The following is a 14856-nucleotide window of genomic DNA, read 5'->3' on the forward strand; positions in this document are numbered from 1 at the left end:
TAAAACACAATGTGCTCTGTGTTCTCCCTGCTCCTGTAACCTTGCCCCCCTTCTCTCTCTCTCACTCTCATTCTCTCCCCCTCTTTCTCCCTCTCCCTCTCTCTCTGTCTCTCCCATTCTTTATCCCCCCTCTTTGTCTCTCCCTCTCCCAGTTCCCTTCATTCAGTTTTTGACAATAGCGATAAATAGACTAGAAAGACCAAATAGAATAAACAGAAAAAGGAAAGAGAAAATTACCTAGAAACTGTAACTAAGAACGATTCAATGTGTGACTCATTGTAGCACTATGAATGAGCAACAAATACTGTATGCAGTGTGTGTGTGTGTGTGTGTGTGTGTGTGTGTGTGTGTGTGTGTGTGTGTGTGTGTGTGTGTGTGTGTGTGTGTGTGTGTGTGTGTGTGTGTGTGTGTGTGTGTGTGTGTGCAGTAGTGGATATTCTCCTCAGAATAGTATCCCCTCTCTAGCACGGTGTTGGGTGGGCCAGAGCCATAGAGAACAGCACTGTCATGTGCCTTCACTTTATCAGGAAGGAGAGATACTCCACTGCCAGAGCCAATCCTCATTTAGACAGACTCAGAGATACTCCACTGCCAGAGCCAATCCTCATTTAGACAGACTCAGAGATACTACACTGCCAGAGCCAATCATCATTTAGACAGACTGAGGGATACTCCACTGCCAGAGCCAATCATCATTTAGACAGACTCAGGGATACTCCACTGCCAGAGCCAATCCCCATTTAGGCAGACTCAGAGATACTACACTGCCAGAGACAATCCTCATTTAGACAGACTCAGGGATACTCCACTGCCAGAGCCAATCCCCATTTAGGCAGACTCAGAGATACTACACTGCCAGAGACAATCCTCATTTAGACAGACTCAGAGATACTACACTGCCAGAGACAATCCTCATTTAGACAGACTCAGAGATACTCCACTGCCAGAGCCAATCCCCATTTAGGCAGACTCAGAGATACTACACTGCCAGAGACAATCCTCATTTAGACAGACTCAGGGATACTCCACTGCCAGAGCCAATCCCCATTTAGACAGACTCAGAGATACTACACTGCCAGAGCCAATCATCATTTAGACAGACTGAGGGATACTCCACTGCCAGAGCCAATCATCATTTAGACAGACTCAGGGATACTCCACTGCCAGAGCCAATCCCCATTTAGGCAGACTCAGAGATACTACACTGCCAGAGACAATCCTCATTTAGACAGACTCAGGGATACTCCACTGCCAGAGCCAATCCTCATTTAGACAGACTCAGAGATACTACACTGCCAGAGACAATCCTCATTTAGACAGACTCAGGGATACTCCACTGCCAGAGCCAATCCTCATTTAGACAGACTCAGACAAGAAGGCAGGAGTGCTCAAAGGCCTTTATTTTTGGGCGACTTACCACAGCCTCTGAAGACTCAACGCTGTGCATAGATACAGACACACACAAACACACACAGACAGATGAGGGTGGTGGGGGGTGCAAAGTTGAAGAGCTTTTCCACAGACATGGAGTCGAGTGTCTCTTTATCTCTCCTTTATTGCGAGAGATGGAGGGTGTCGTTGGACATGGCGGGAAGTAAGGAACAGGCGAGAAGATAAGAGGTCTCTGATGAAAGATGCCAGGGAGAGGCATGAAACCAGTCAGGTCAGGGTTTGATGGTTGATTGCTGAAAATATGTCAACATCTTTTAACAGACGCCATTCAGCCCAAGGTGTTTTCACAAAACAGCCTCCCCGACATGGGAGGGAGGGAGGGAGAATGTGTGTGTGTAGGGCGACAGGTAGCCTAGCAGTTAGTGTTGGGCCAGTAACCGAAAGTTCGAATCCCAGAGCCAACAAGGTGAAAAGCGGTCAATGATCCCTTGAGCAAGGCACTTAACCTTAATTGCTCCAGGCTCGCCGTTGATCATGGCTGACCCTGGCCGTGACCCCACTCTCTGAGGGGGAGCTGGGATATGTAACAAAAACTAATTTCCAATTCACACATGCGTATAATACACACTTGTACAGTTGAAGTCAGAAGTTTACATACACCTCAGCCAAATACATTTAAACTCAGTTTTTCACATTTCCTGACATTTAATCCTAGTAAATATTCCCTGTCTTAGGTCAGTTAGGATCACCACTTTATTTTAAGAATGTGAAATGTCAGAATAATAGTAGATAGAATTATTTATTTCAGCTTTTATTTCTTTCATCACATTTCCAGTGGGTCAGAAGTTTACATACAGTCAATTGGTATTTGGTAGCATTGCCTTTAAATTGTTTAACTTGGGTCAAACGTTTCAGGTAGCCTTCCAGAACCTTCCCACAATAAGTTGGGTGAATTTTGGCCCATTCCTCCTGACAGAGCTGGTGTAACTGAGTCAGGTTTGTATGCCTCCTTCAGTTCTGCCCACAAATTTTCTATGGGTTTGAGGTCAGGGCTTTGTGATGGCCACTCCAATACCTTGGCTTTGTTGTCCTTAAGCCATTTTGCCACAACTTTGTAAGTATGCTTGGGGTCATTGTCCATTTGGAAGACCCATTTGCGACCAAGCTTTAACTTCCTGACTGATGTCTTGAGATGTTGCTTCAATATATCCACATAATTTTTCTACCTCATGATGCCATCTATTTTGTGAAGTGCACCAGTCCCTCCTGCAGCAAAGCACCCCCACAACATGATGCTGCTGGGATGGTGTTCTTAGGCTTGCCCTAAGGCTCCCCCTTTTTCCTCCAACCATAACGATGGTCATTATGGCCAAACAGTTCTATTTTTGTTTCATCAGACCAGAGGACATTTCTCCAAAAAGTACGATCTTTGTCCCCATAGTCTGGCTTTTTTTTTAGCAAACCATAGTCTGGCTTTTATGGCAGTTTTGGAGCAGTGGCTTCTTCCTTGCTGAGCGGCCTTTCAGGTTATGTCGATATAGGACTCGTTTTACTGTGGATATAGATACTTTTGTACCTGTTTCCTCCAGCATCTTCACAAGGTCCTTTGCTGTTGTTCTGGGATTGATTTGCACTTTTCGCACCAAAGTACGTTCATCTCTAGGAGACAGAAGGCGTCTCCTTTCTGAGCGGTATGACGGCTGCGTGGTCCCATGGTGTTTATTCTTGCGTACTATTGTTTGTACAGCTGAACGTGGTACCTTCAGGCGTTTGGAAATTACTCCCAAGGATGAACCAGACTTGTGGCGGTCTACAATTTTTTTTTCTGAGGTCTTTGCTGATTTCATTTGATTTCCCCATGATGTCAAGCAAAGAGGCACTGAGTTTGAAGGTAGGCCTTGAAATACATCCACAGGTACACCAACAATTGACTCAAATTATGTCAATTAGCCTATCAGAAGCTACTAAAGCCATGAAATTATTTTCTGGAATTTTCCAAGCTGCTTAAAGGCAGTCAACTTAGTGTATGTGAACTTCTGACTCACTGGAATTGTGATACAGTGAATTATAAGTGAAATAATTTGTCTGTAAACAATTGTTGGAAAAATGACTTGTGTCATGCACAAAGTAAATGTCCTAACCGACTTGTCAAAACTATAGTTTGTTAACAAGACATTTGTGGAGTGGTTGAAAAACTAGTTTTAATGACTCCAACCTAAGTGTATGTAAACTTCCGACTTCAACTGTACATGTGTGAATAGGACAGATATAAGCACCCACACACACTGCTAGGGTCATAAGAAATGATAGTTTTTGCAGCACTAACTGACATAGAGGCACAGTGAGAAGGAGAGTGAGAGAGCCGGATGGAGCGAAAGCTACAGAAATTGAAATAAAGCCTGTGTTTTATATATATTTCGACACTATGAGGTTGGAATAACACTGTGAAATTGTGAAAATTATGATAATGCCGTTATGATGAGAACAGCCCTTAGCCATGGTATATTGGCCATATACCACACCCCCTCGTGCCTTATTGCTTAAGTATACCAATAAAAATAAAGTTCCAAACCTCTCTGCCAATAACAGCTCATTTTCATTTTTCCCCTCCTCATTCACACCACTCCCAGACAGTCCTTGCAAAATTCTTGCTTGACAAAATGCTCTTTGCTACGAAGCTATTTTGGTTTCTTTTTTACCATTTTAATTGAAAACAATCACAGTAAGGTACTTAATTGTTACCCAGAAATGATTTGATATTGAGATAAAAACACCTGGATTGGATATTTAAACTATACAATTTCATTTTCTTGTGCATGTGTGTGTGTGTGTGTGTGTGTGGAAAGCAATGTTATTGTAGTAAACTAAAACTGAAGAAAAAGGAAATATTATCTTTGACTCCAAAACGAACTAAAATTGAATGGGATTTTCAACCTTTTCTTCTAATGCGGTTTTCAAACTTCTGAATCTGGCGTGTCACATTGAGATTGACTTCAGAATTGAAGACTCAGCGAGATGACGTTGCAGATATTGAGATGAAGTGAAATGAAGAAGTGACATAAAAAAAACACTTAACACATATATGGCTACTTTTGTGTGCCCCGAACACAAAAACGAAAACTGAAATGAAATAATATAAAAACCATGAAATGTAAGCTAAATAAAAACGTGTAAATCAGATCAGAAAACTAACTGAAACTAAACTGAATTTCAAATAAAAATCTTCAAACTAATATAAAAACACAAAACTATGACCTTGGTGGAAGGAGACATTGAATGGGGATGAATGTGTCTTGTGTTTAGAGGTCAGCACTCAAAGCACTCACTGACATATCAGTGTCTGTGCATATGGCTGCTGGCAGAAAAGACAAAGTAACTGAAAGGCTGAATATGACTATAGAAGAATCTCATCTCTCTCGGTATATCTGTCTGTCTGTTTTTTTAATCTGTTTATATGTATGTACTATGTACAATATATCCCCTACTATTTCAATTCCAAGACTTGTTTTTGAAGTATTCTGATTACACAAACAAGTAGGATTATACAAAAAAAGGTATGAACTGTAATTCCTTTAATTCAGTGGTTCTCAATCCTGGTCCTGGGGACCCAAAGGGGTGCACATGTTTGTTTTTGACCTAGCACTACACACCTGATTCAAATCATCAAAGCTTGATGATGAGTTGATCATTAAAACTCATCTGTGTAGTGCTAGGGCAAAAACAAAAATGTGCACACATGTGGGTCCCCATGACCAGGATTAAGAAACACTGCTTTAATTTATTTAAAAAGTTTAGTAAAAAATATTTGATTTCCTGGTCCCCTATCCATCTCCTCCCCTCCCCCACCCTGGCTACACGTAATCCCATTGGGCAAAGACGTAAATTCAGCATCTATTCCACGTTGGTTCAGCGTACTTTAATTTAAATAACGTGGAAATGTTCACTGTGTGCCCCGTGGGATGCCATCACATTACGAGGAGTATAGGAGTGCTGCTGCACCTAAAGAGGTTGATATATAGGATGAGTAATCAAAGATATTCTGAGTGTATCGATCACAGCACAAGAATGAGAAGCAATGTCTTCCGATTCACTCTGTTGTACCTAGCTAAACAGTCTTTCTGCAAGTCAGTTTAAGAACAAATTCTTATTTACAATGACGGCCTACCCCACCTAACCTGGACGACGCTGGGCCAATTGTGCGCCGCCCAATGGGACTCCTGATCAAAGCTGGTTGTGACACAGACTGGGAACAAACCAGGGTCTGTAGTGACACCTCTAGCAGTGCAATACAGTGCCTTAGACCACTGCGCCACTCGGAAGTATGAAGATTGATAGGAGGAGACAGGTTAAAGAAGGGTTTTTAAGCCTTGAGACAATTGACACATGGATTGTGTATGTGTGCCATTCAGAGGGGGAATTGGCAAGACAAAATGGGGTAGTAGGTCCCAGGCCACCAGTTTTTGTCAAGAACTGCTACGCTGCTGGTTTTTCACACTCAACAGTTTCCTGTGTGTACCAAGAATGTTCCACCACCCAAAGGACATCCAGCCAACTTGACACAACTGTGGGAAGCATTGGAGTCAACATGGACCAGCATCCCTGTGGAACACTTTCGACACCTTGTAGAGTCCATGCCCCTACGAATTGAGGCTGTTCTGAGGGCAAACAATGTTCCTAATATTTTGTACACTCAGTGTATGTAGTCTGTGTATCTACAGATGTAATATACTGCAACTTAAACACATATATTCAGTGTGAAAATAGATGATGTACTGTTTTTGCCTAAGGCACTCTATAGTGGTAAAGCACTGTTGTTGCTGCATAAAGATGTGGTTCTATACAGTTCAAGTCCACTCAAACACCCACACAAATATAAATACACAACACACATCTATTTGGCTTTCTCTCTGGAACCCACTCACATACACAGGACACGACACACAGAAACATACACTCTCTCTCTCTCTCTCTCTCTCTCTCTCTCTCTCTCTCTCTCTCTCTCTCTCACACACACACACTCAGCCTTTCCTTCCTAAGCTGGCGTCTATATTTAGTGGCCACTGCACCTGTGAGACTGAGCGTGCCCAGAAGGCTGTTGATGAATGGAGGCCTGTGACCTCACAGGAAAGGAGACAGGGGTGGGGGGAGTCGGGGGTCGCAGGATAACAAACATGTCGCCACTCCACCATGGCTCTGTCTCTACTCCGTCCGGACAACAGCATCATCTTCTCAACAGCACTGAGAGAGGACGCACTATGCAGTAAGAATAGGCTACTTGTCTACAGAATGCACTTCAAGAGCACTGATCTACAAAGTGCCCGACATCCTGTTCTTGGCTATCCATCTGTAGTACACTCTTAGCAAAAAGGGTCCCGAAAGGGTTCTTCGGCTGTCCAGGTAGAACCCTTTTTGGTTCCAGGTAGAACCCTTGGGTTCCATGTAAAACCCTCTGTGGAAATGGTTCTACATGGAACTCAAAAAAGTTCTACATGGAACCTAAAGGGTTCTACATGTCATGTTTAATGTTTTTTTGTGGACCCCAGGAAGAATAGCTGCTGTGTCGGCAAAAGTTAATAGGGATCCCAATAAACCAATAAACCACTACCTGGAACCAAACAGGTTTCTTCAAACGGTTCTCCTTTTAGGTTCTAGATAGAGATCTATGGACTGTAGTGTTGTTGTGCTGCTTAGACAGTTGAATAATCTATTATCTATATGTTCTATTTCTATGTGTTTCTGTGGCCTCAAATACAGACGAATGTATTGTCTAACCTACTGCTGGAAGACTATTGTTCCAACATGCAGGCTGGGGAAGAGGCCTACTCCACCCTCTCTCTGTCTCTCTTCTTCCGTCTTTCTCTTCCTCTGTCTTTCTCTCCCTTTTGTCTGTTTACACTGCACATCTTCCAGACGACTACACCGGGACACGGAACCTTTCTCAGGTTACCAGGGAGAGAGAGGAAGAGAGGGAGGGAGAGAGATTGCAAGGCAGTCAACACCTCAAATGTGTGGGCCCTATTTGTTCTGCACTTTACCCCAGGCTGCCGGGGGGGTGGGGGGGGGATCCTGTACTGCACTGCTGTACCCTAGAAGGGCTGTATTTACTGGGCTGGCTGTGGGTTTGATGGATGGATCTGGGGCACCTGAAAGAGAGAGAGATGAAGGAAGGCTAGAGTCTTGTATTGTGTTAGGGTGGCTAGGGAAGGCTGCAATATCTATATAATTGTAGCATATAATCTGTGAAAGCCACCTATAGCTGCAGCCTAGTTCTGCCATCTTCAAATGTTGCCATATCCCATTTTAGAATGCATTATGGTAGAATGATGGATTTTGTCACTGTAGCGCCCCCTCCTTCACCTCGTATCTAGCCCAAGCCCACGTCCTCTCTGCGGTGGAGATTGCACCAATTCTCAGCAATGTGTGTGCTCAAAACAGGACCAGATGAGGAAATTGCTGGGTGCAGTCTGTGTGTGTGTCTGTGTGCACTGTGCGGAAGGGGATTACGGATGGGCCGTGGGCGGCTGCTGCCGGTAGAAACTCTCTGAGCCCCAGCCGCCGCGATCCCTGCCCACTCTCTCTTATGAGATGAGCTAACACACACACACACACACACACACACACACACACACACACACACACACACACACACACACACACACACACACACACACACACACACACACACACACACACACACACACACACACACACACACCATAACTCAATCTCATCTGCTTATGCCCAGTAGAGCCCCCAGGGACTGGAGCTCAGGCTTGGCAATCGATGGGCGAGAGTGTGTGTGGGTGGGGGGTATGGTTTAGAGAGGGCCGTGGGTGAACGGATGTATACCATCCACAAAGCTACAATGTAACACACTCAGGACTCTTCCTGGTCTTAGTATATAAACACTGCAGTATTCAGCAACCCAAGGGCATGCACGTTGTAATACTGCACACACACACACACACACACACACACACACACACACACACACACACACACACACACACACACACACACACACACGCGCACTCCTGAGAGCCATACCAGAGATACTGTAATGACGAGATGGTCTTGTTTCCGCCCTAACAATGGGAGTCGTTTTCCCAAAGGTGGGAAGGCAGGTGGTCTGCTTATCGGTCTGCTTATCGCTTATCACGTGGACAGATTTTGACGGGAGTGGACCCTCTCGCTTCAGCTCTTCCTCTCTGGCCATACTGAATATTAGCCATTACTGTAGCAGTCTCAGTACCCTCATAGAGAACGGTGTGTGTGGGGGGGGGGGAACGACGAGTGAGACATTGCTGTACACTACATCATTTTCTACAAACACTGAAATGGTTTCATGCTTCCATTCCATACTTCATATTCAGTGTTTCTACTCCAGTATGAAAGCTTACAGTTTGTTCTGTTTCGTTCTTCTCTCCCAGATTGACTTGGAGCCTGAGGGGAGGGTTTACGTCATCATGGACCTGTCTGGATCGTCTAGTGAAGGTAAGTTGTGAGCTGTGCTGATATAGTAACAGCGATGAGTGGATCTGACTAGTTTACACTGAGGCACAGCTTGCCCAAATGTATGGCCACATGCCCAATTTCTACTTATCCCACGACTGACAAACTTTCCCTTGAAAGTGCATAATTAGAGTGTTGTGCCAGATGTTACATTGTATACAGTCCCTATGTATTTATTTGGACAGTGAAGCTAAACGTTTGAATAATACTCCAGCATTTTGGATTTGAGATCAAACGTTTAATATGAGGTAACAGTACAGAATGTCACTTTCTATTTAGACATTAAAGCACTTTATGTATCTAGTCCCCCCCATTTGAAGGTGTTTAGACAAATTCTCGGAGTCGCCTCTTCACTGTTGACATTGAGACTGGTGTTTTGCGGGTACTATTTAATGAAACTGCCAGTTGCGGACTTGTGAGGCATCTGTTTCTCAAACTAGACACTCCAATGTACTTGTCCTCTTGATCACTTGTGCACCAGGGCCTCCCACTCCTCTTTCTATTCTGGTTAGAGCCAGTTTGCACTGTTCTGTGAAGGGAGTAGTACACAGCGTTGTACCAGATCTTCAGTTTCTTGGCAATTTAGCCTTGCTAGACATTCTAACCTTTACCAATTACAGGTGATGTTAGCATTTTTTTTGGAGTGTATGATATTTATCCCTCTGTAACTTTATCACTTATTCTAATTTATGATTTATTCATGATTATCTGGAGTCATGGTAGCATCCACATTAATGTAGAAGTGTTCAGAAACATACTATTTACAAAAAATATATATATTCTTCTTTAAAAATGACACAATACATTATTTACCATTCATTTCTATTGGGCACAACGTAATCTGAAACACAACCAAAACAAACTGCAAATGCATCCATGCCACGGTAGTTGTAAGGAGAGGACCAAAACGCAGCCGGAATATGTACACTCATCTTCTTTATTATGGACAAAGAAGGAAAAAAACAAAACGTAAACAAAAGACAACGACGAATAACAGGCCGGTAAGGCACAAAGCTATACACAGCACAATCTCCCACAAACTAACAGGTGAAAACAGGCGACCTAAGTATGACTCTCAATCAGCAACAACGATGTACAGCTGTTCCTGATTGAGAATCATACCAGGCCAACACAGAAATACAAAACTAGATTAGAGCCACTAAAAGGAGAAGTCCCTCTCATCTGTCTCTTTCCCTCACCCCCTTATTTAGGGTGGCTGGATCACTCAACATGATGTCACTGATGTGTCACTCAAACACGGGGGTGGTTGTGCTCTGTCACAGTACATCACACTCACTTATTTCTCAGTGAGATTTCAATTCTTTCATTCGGTTCTTGCTCCTTTCTTCTCTAGTATTTCTCTCTCTCTCATTCTATCTCTCCGTAATGAGACTGTGGCTGTGAGAGAAGTGTACGTGAGTCAGAGTTTCAAGCTCCCTTATCATTGTTACATCAGGAAATGGACAGTTAGCATTTCCTGTGACTTGCTAGTGTGAGCGAGTCATTGGACAGTGGCAGGAAAAAGACCTTGTCGTCATAGAGCGGCAACCATCTGTTTGTCCCTGTCTGGGCTGAAGAACAACAATAATAATATACACTGAGATTCATCATCAACTATTTTATCATAAGTACTCTGATTATTTCAATACCTATATCATGAATAAGTGTATCATGCCCGTACATTTCAAAGCTTTTCCTGAGACGGATAGGGTTAGGCTTAAGTCTGTGAGTGAATTAGCTGTACATATTCAAATGTACATTCATTGTTGTACAAGCTGATTTGGGTTGATAGTAAGAGACACTCATGTCCTTTCCTAGCTAGGTAGGTCAGAGCAAGGGTCGTGTAGAGAGCACCTGTATTATCAGACAGAGGATGTGTAAAACAGGGTCGTGTAGAGAGCACCTGTATTATCAGACAGAGGTTGTGTAAAACAGGGTCATGTCTTCAGCACCTGTATTATAAGACAGAGGATGTGTAAAACAGGGTCGTGTAGAGAGCACCTGTATTGTAAGACAGAGGATGTGTAAAACAGGGTTGTGTAGAGAGCACCTGTATTGTAAGACAGAGGATGTGTAAAACAGGGTCGTGTAGAGAGCACCTGTATTATAAGACAGAGGATGTGTAAAACAGGGTAGTGTCTTCAGCACCTGTATTATAAGACAGAGGATGTGTAAAACAGGGTCGTGTAGAGAGCACCTGTATTATAAGACAGAGGATGTGTAAAACAGGGTCGTGTAGAGAGCACCTGTATTGTAAGACAGAGGATGTGTAAAACAGGGTCGTGTAGAGAGCACCTGTATTATAAGACAGAGGATGTGTAAAACAGGGTCGTGTAGAGAGCACCTGTATTATAAGACAGAGGATGTGTAAAACAGGGTCGTGTAGAGAGCACCTGTATTATAAGACAGAGGATGTGTAAAACAGGGTTGTGTAGAGAGCACCTGTATTATAAGACAGAGGATGTGTAAAACAGGGTAGTGTCTTCAGCACCTGTATTATAAGACAGAGGATGTGTAAAACAGGGTAGAGTCTTCAGCACCTGTATTGTAAGACAGAGGATGTGTAAAACAGGGTAGTGTCTTCAGCACCTGTATTATAAGACAGAGGATGTGTAAAACAGGGTCGTGTCTTCAGCACCTGTATTATAAGACAGAGGATGTGTAAAACAGGGTCGTGTAGAGTGCACCTGTATTATAAGACAGAGGATGTGTAAAACAGGGTCGTGTAGAGAGCACCTGTATTTTAAGACAGAGGATGTGTAAAACAGGGTCGTGTAGAGTGCACCTGTATTATAAGACAGAGGATCTGTAAAACAGGGTCGTGTAGAGAGCACCTGTATTGTAAGACAGAGGATGTGTAAAACAGGGTCGTGTAGAGAGCACCTGTATTGTAAGACAGAGGATGTGTAAAACAGGGTCGTGTAGAGAGCACCTGTATTGTAAGACAGAGGATGTGTAAAACAGGGTTGTGTCTTCAGCACCTGTATTGTAAGACAGAGGATGTGTAAAACAGGGTCGTGTAGAGAGCACCTGTATTGTAAGACAGAGGATGTGTAAAACAGGGTCGTGTAGAGTGCACCTGTATTGTAAGACAGAGGATGTGTAAAACAGGGTCGTTTAGAGAGCATCTGTATTATAAGACAGAGGATGTGTAAAACAGGGTCGTGTAGAGTGCACCTGTATTATCAGACAGAGGATGTGTAAAACAGGGTAGTGTAGAGAGCACCTGTATTATCAGACAGAGGATGTGTAAAACAGGGTCGTGTAGAGAGCACCTGTATTGTAAGACAGAGGATGTGTAAAACAGGGTTGTGTAGAGAGCACCTGTATTGTAAGACAGAGGATGTGTAAAACAGGGTCGTGTAGAGAGCACCTGTATTATAAGACAGAGGATGTGTAAAACAGGGTCGTGTAGAGAGCACCTGTATTATAAGACAGAGGATGTGTAAAACAGGGTCGTGTAGAGAGCACCTGTATTATAAGACAGAGGATGTGTAAAACAGGGTCGTGTAGAGAGCACCTGTATTGTAAGACAGAGGATGTGTAAAACAGGGTTGTGTCTTCAGCACCTGTATTGTAAGACAGAGGATGTGTAAAACAGGGTCGTGTAGAGAGCACCTGTATTATAAGACAGAGGATGTGTAAAACAGGGTCGTGTAGAGAGCACCTGTATTATAAGACAGAGGATGTGTAAAACAGGGTCGTGTAGAGAGCACCTGTATTATAAGACAGAGGATGTGTAAAACAGGGTCGTGTAGAGAGCACCTGTATTATAAGACAGAGGATGTGTAAAACAGGGTACTGTCTTCAGCACCTGTATTATAACACAGAGGATGTGTAAAACAGGGTCGTGTAGAGAGCACCTGTATTATAAGACAGAGGATGTGTAAAACAGGGTCGTGTAGAGAGCAAGGGGAGTGCATTCCTCTGCCTCTGGCTACAGATGGTTGTTAATTCGTGCTATATAACCCTGACTGTAGCTTTTGGCTGTAGGATTCTCTCTTTCAGTGTATCTTTACATATTCATTCATTATACAATTGTACATAAATAGGGATTCTAGTTATCAGAGAAGTAGTTTTTCTATGCCTGCTGCTTTGAATAAAAGTAATTTATTTGGGAAGGGAGGAAAGAGCACTGTGCTGATAATGTGTACTGTATGTGTAAATGTGTGTGCATGCATGTTAGAGTGTGTCTGTGTCAGTGTTTGTGTGTGTGTGACCTCTCATTTACCCCACAAGAACTCCTCTCTATCCTATCCAGTGTCTTCCTCTCCCACTACTCGTGTTGCACTCAAACGCTACGTTGATGACCTGTGTCAAGTCCATAATCAATACAGGGATCAATATGTAGAACAGGTCTGTGGGTCTTGGTGTAATCCTGACGCAAGCTCGACTCAGTCGGGTTAAAGAGGTGTAGGAACACCGAGTTCTGACACACAAACATGGGTTATAGCGGTGTTGTAACTGTTGTTCGTTCAGATTGTGGCTGTGGGGGGGGTCAAAACTCTGCTTAAGGACAAAGCATCAAGTTAGAGAAGTGTTAGTGAAGAAAGGCAGAGTACAGGCAGATCCCCTGTCAACCATGTTGAGAGTATGCCCAACTCGCTGAGGGAAGAACAAAAGAGGAGAGAGAGGGAAAAGGAGAGAGGGAGAGAAAGAAAGGAGTGTGAGCGGCTTGTTTTGTACAAAAGGAGCTGGCAGGCATCTGTGATGAGACTCACTGGCTGCCTCCCCTCCCGTCAGGACTGGTCTGCATCAACAGGCCCTTACGCACACACACACACACACACACACACACACACACACACACACACACACACACACACACACACACACACACACACACACACACACACACACACACACACACACACACACACACACACACACACACACACACACAGGGAGAGAGCACAAGTCAAAGGCAGTCAGGTAGTAAGTATAGGTGTGTAGAGTTTTAGAGTGATATAAAAGGAAACTGTATTTTTATAAGTGTAGACAGATGTTTGGGATGCATGATTGTGCCCACTCCTGTACTCACTGCAAGGCAACACTAATACTATGTATGCTCAGTTGTGAAAAGTAGACTTTTTTAAGGTTCAGCTTTGAAAGCAGTAACTTGCCACAGAGCCAGCCGCTACTAACTCCAATCCATTAACCACTTCTCCTTTCTTCAGCTGAAATATTGTAACACTTTCTAGAATGATGTCTTAACATTGCTATCTTCACAGATCAGATCACTTGTCAGGTTTTAAATGATGAGAATAGGCCATTCGTTATGGGCTCTACCATTATATCATAAGTGAAGCTATGACCTTACCTAGCATAAATGTGCTGGAAGTGCTCCTTGCATGACTAGGCTACAGCACTAGAAGTGATGAACTACAGTTCCCATCATTCAGTGGTACAGGGATGTCATCCGTTCTCATAGGAGGTAAACTGATGGAGGATGGGAGTGGGCTCTTTAGTGCATTCTGGGGGAGTGAGGCAGAACATTTTGCTCCCTCAAAAGCACCATGAAGATTTAATCTGCCGGGTCAAGTTGTTTGTTATGAACCTTCTCTCTCTCTCTCTCTCTCTCTCTCTCTCTCTCTCTCTCTCTCTCTCTCTCTCTCTCTCTCTCTCTCTCTCTTTCTCCCTCCTTCTCTCTCTCTCTCTTTCTCCCTCCTTCTCTCTCTCTCTCTCTCTTTCTCCCTCCTCTCTCTCTCTCTCTTTCTCCCTCCTCTCTCTCTCTCTTTCTCCCTCCTCTCTCTCTCTCTCTCTTTCTCCCTCCTTCTCTCTCTGTCTCTTTCTCCCTCCTTCTCTCTCTCTCGCTTTCTCCCTCCTCTCTCTCTCTTTCTCCCTCCTTCTCTCTCTCTCTCTTTCTCCCTCCTCTCTCTCTCTCTCTCTCTCTCTCTCTCTTTCTCCCTCCTTCTCTCTCTGTCTCTTTCTCCCTCCTTCTCTCTCTCTCGC

General features: G+C 43.7%; 1 protein-coding gene across 1 annotated transcript in view; it reads left to right on the forward strand.

Moving 5' to 3' along the window:
- Positions 1-14856, forward strand: part of LOC106589721 (protein kinase C epsilon type) — a 159466-nt gene that overhangs the window by 35351 nt on the left and 109259 nt on the right. Inside the window, exon 2 of the mRNA XM_082970524.1 lies at positions 8823-8886. Coding sequence (XP_082826650.1) covers positions 8823-8886 — 64 coding nt within the window. The remainder of the gene's footprint in view (positions 1-8822; positions 8887-14856) is intronic.

The sequence above is a fragment of the Salmo salar genome, chromosome 28, assembly GCF_965601325.2.
Source record: "Salmo salar chromosome 28, fSalSal1, whole genome shotgun sequence".
Lineage (NCBI taxonomy): Eukaryota > Metazoa > Chordata > Actinopteri > Salmoniformes > Salmonidae > Salmo > Salmo salar.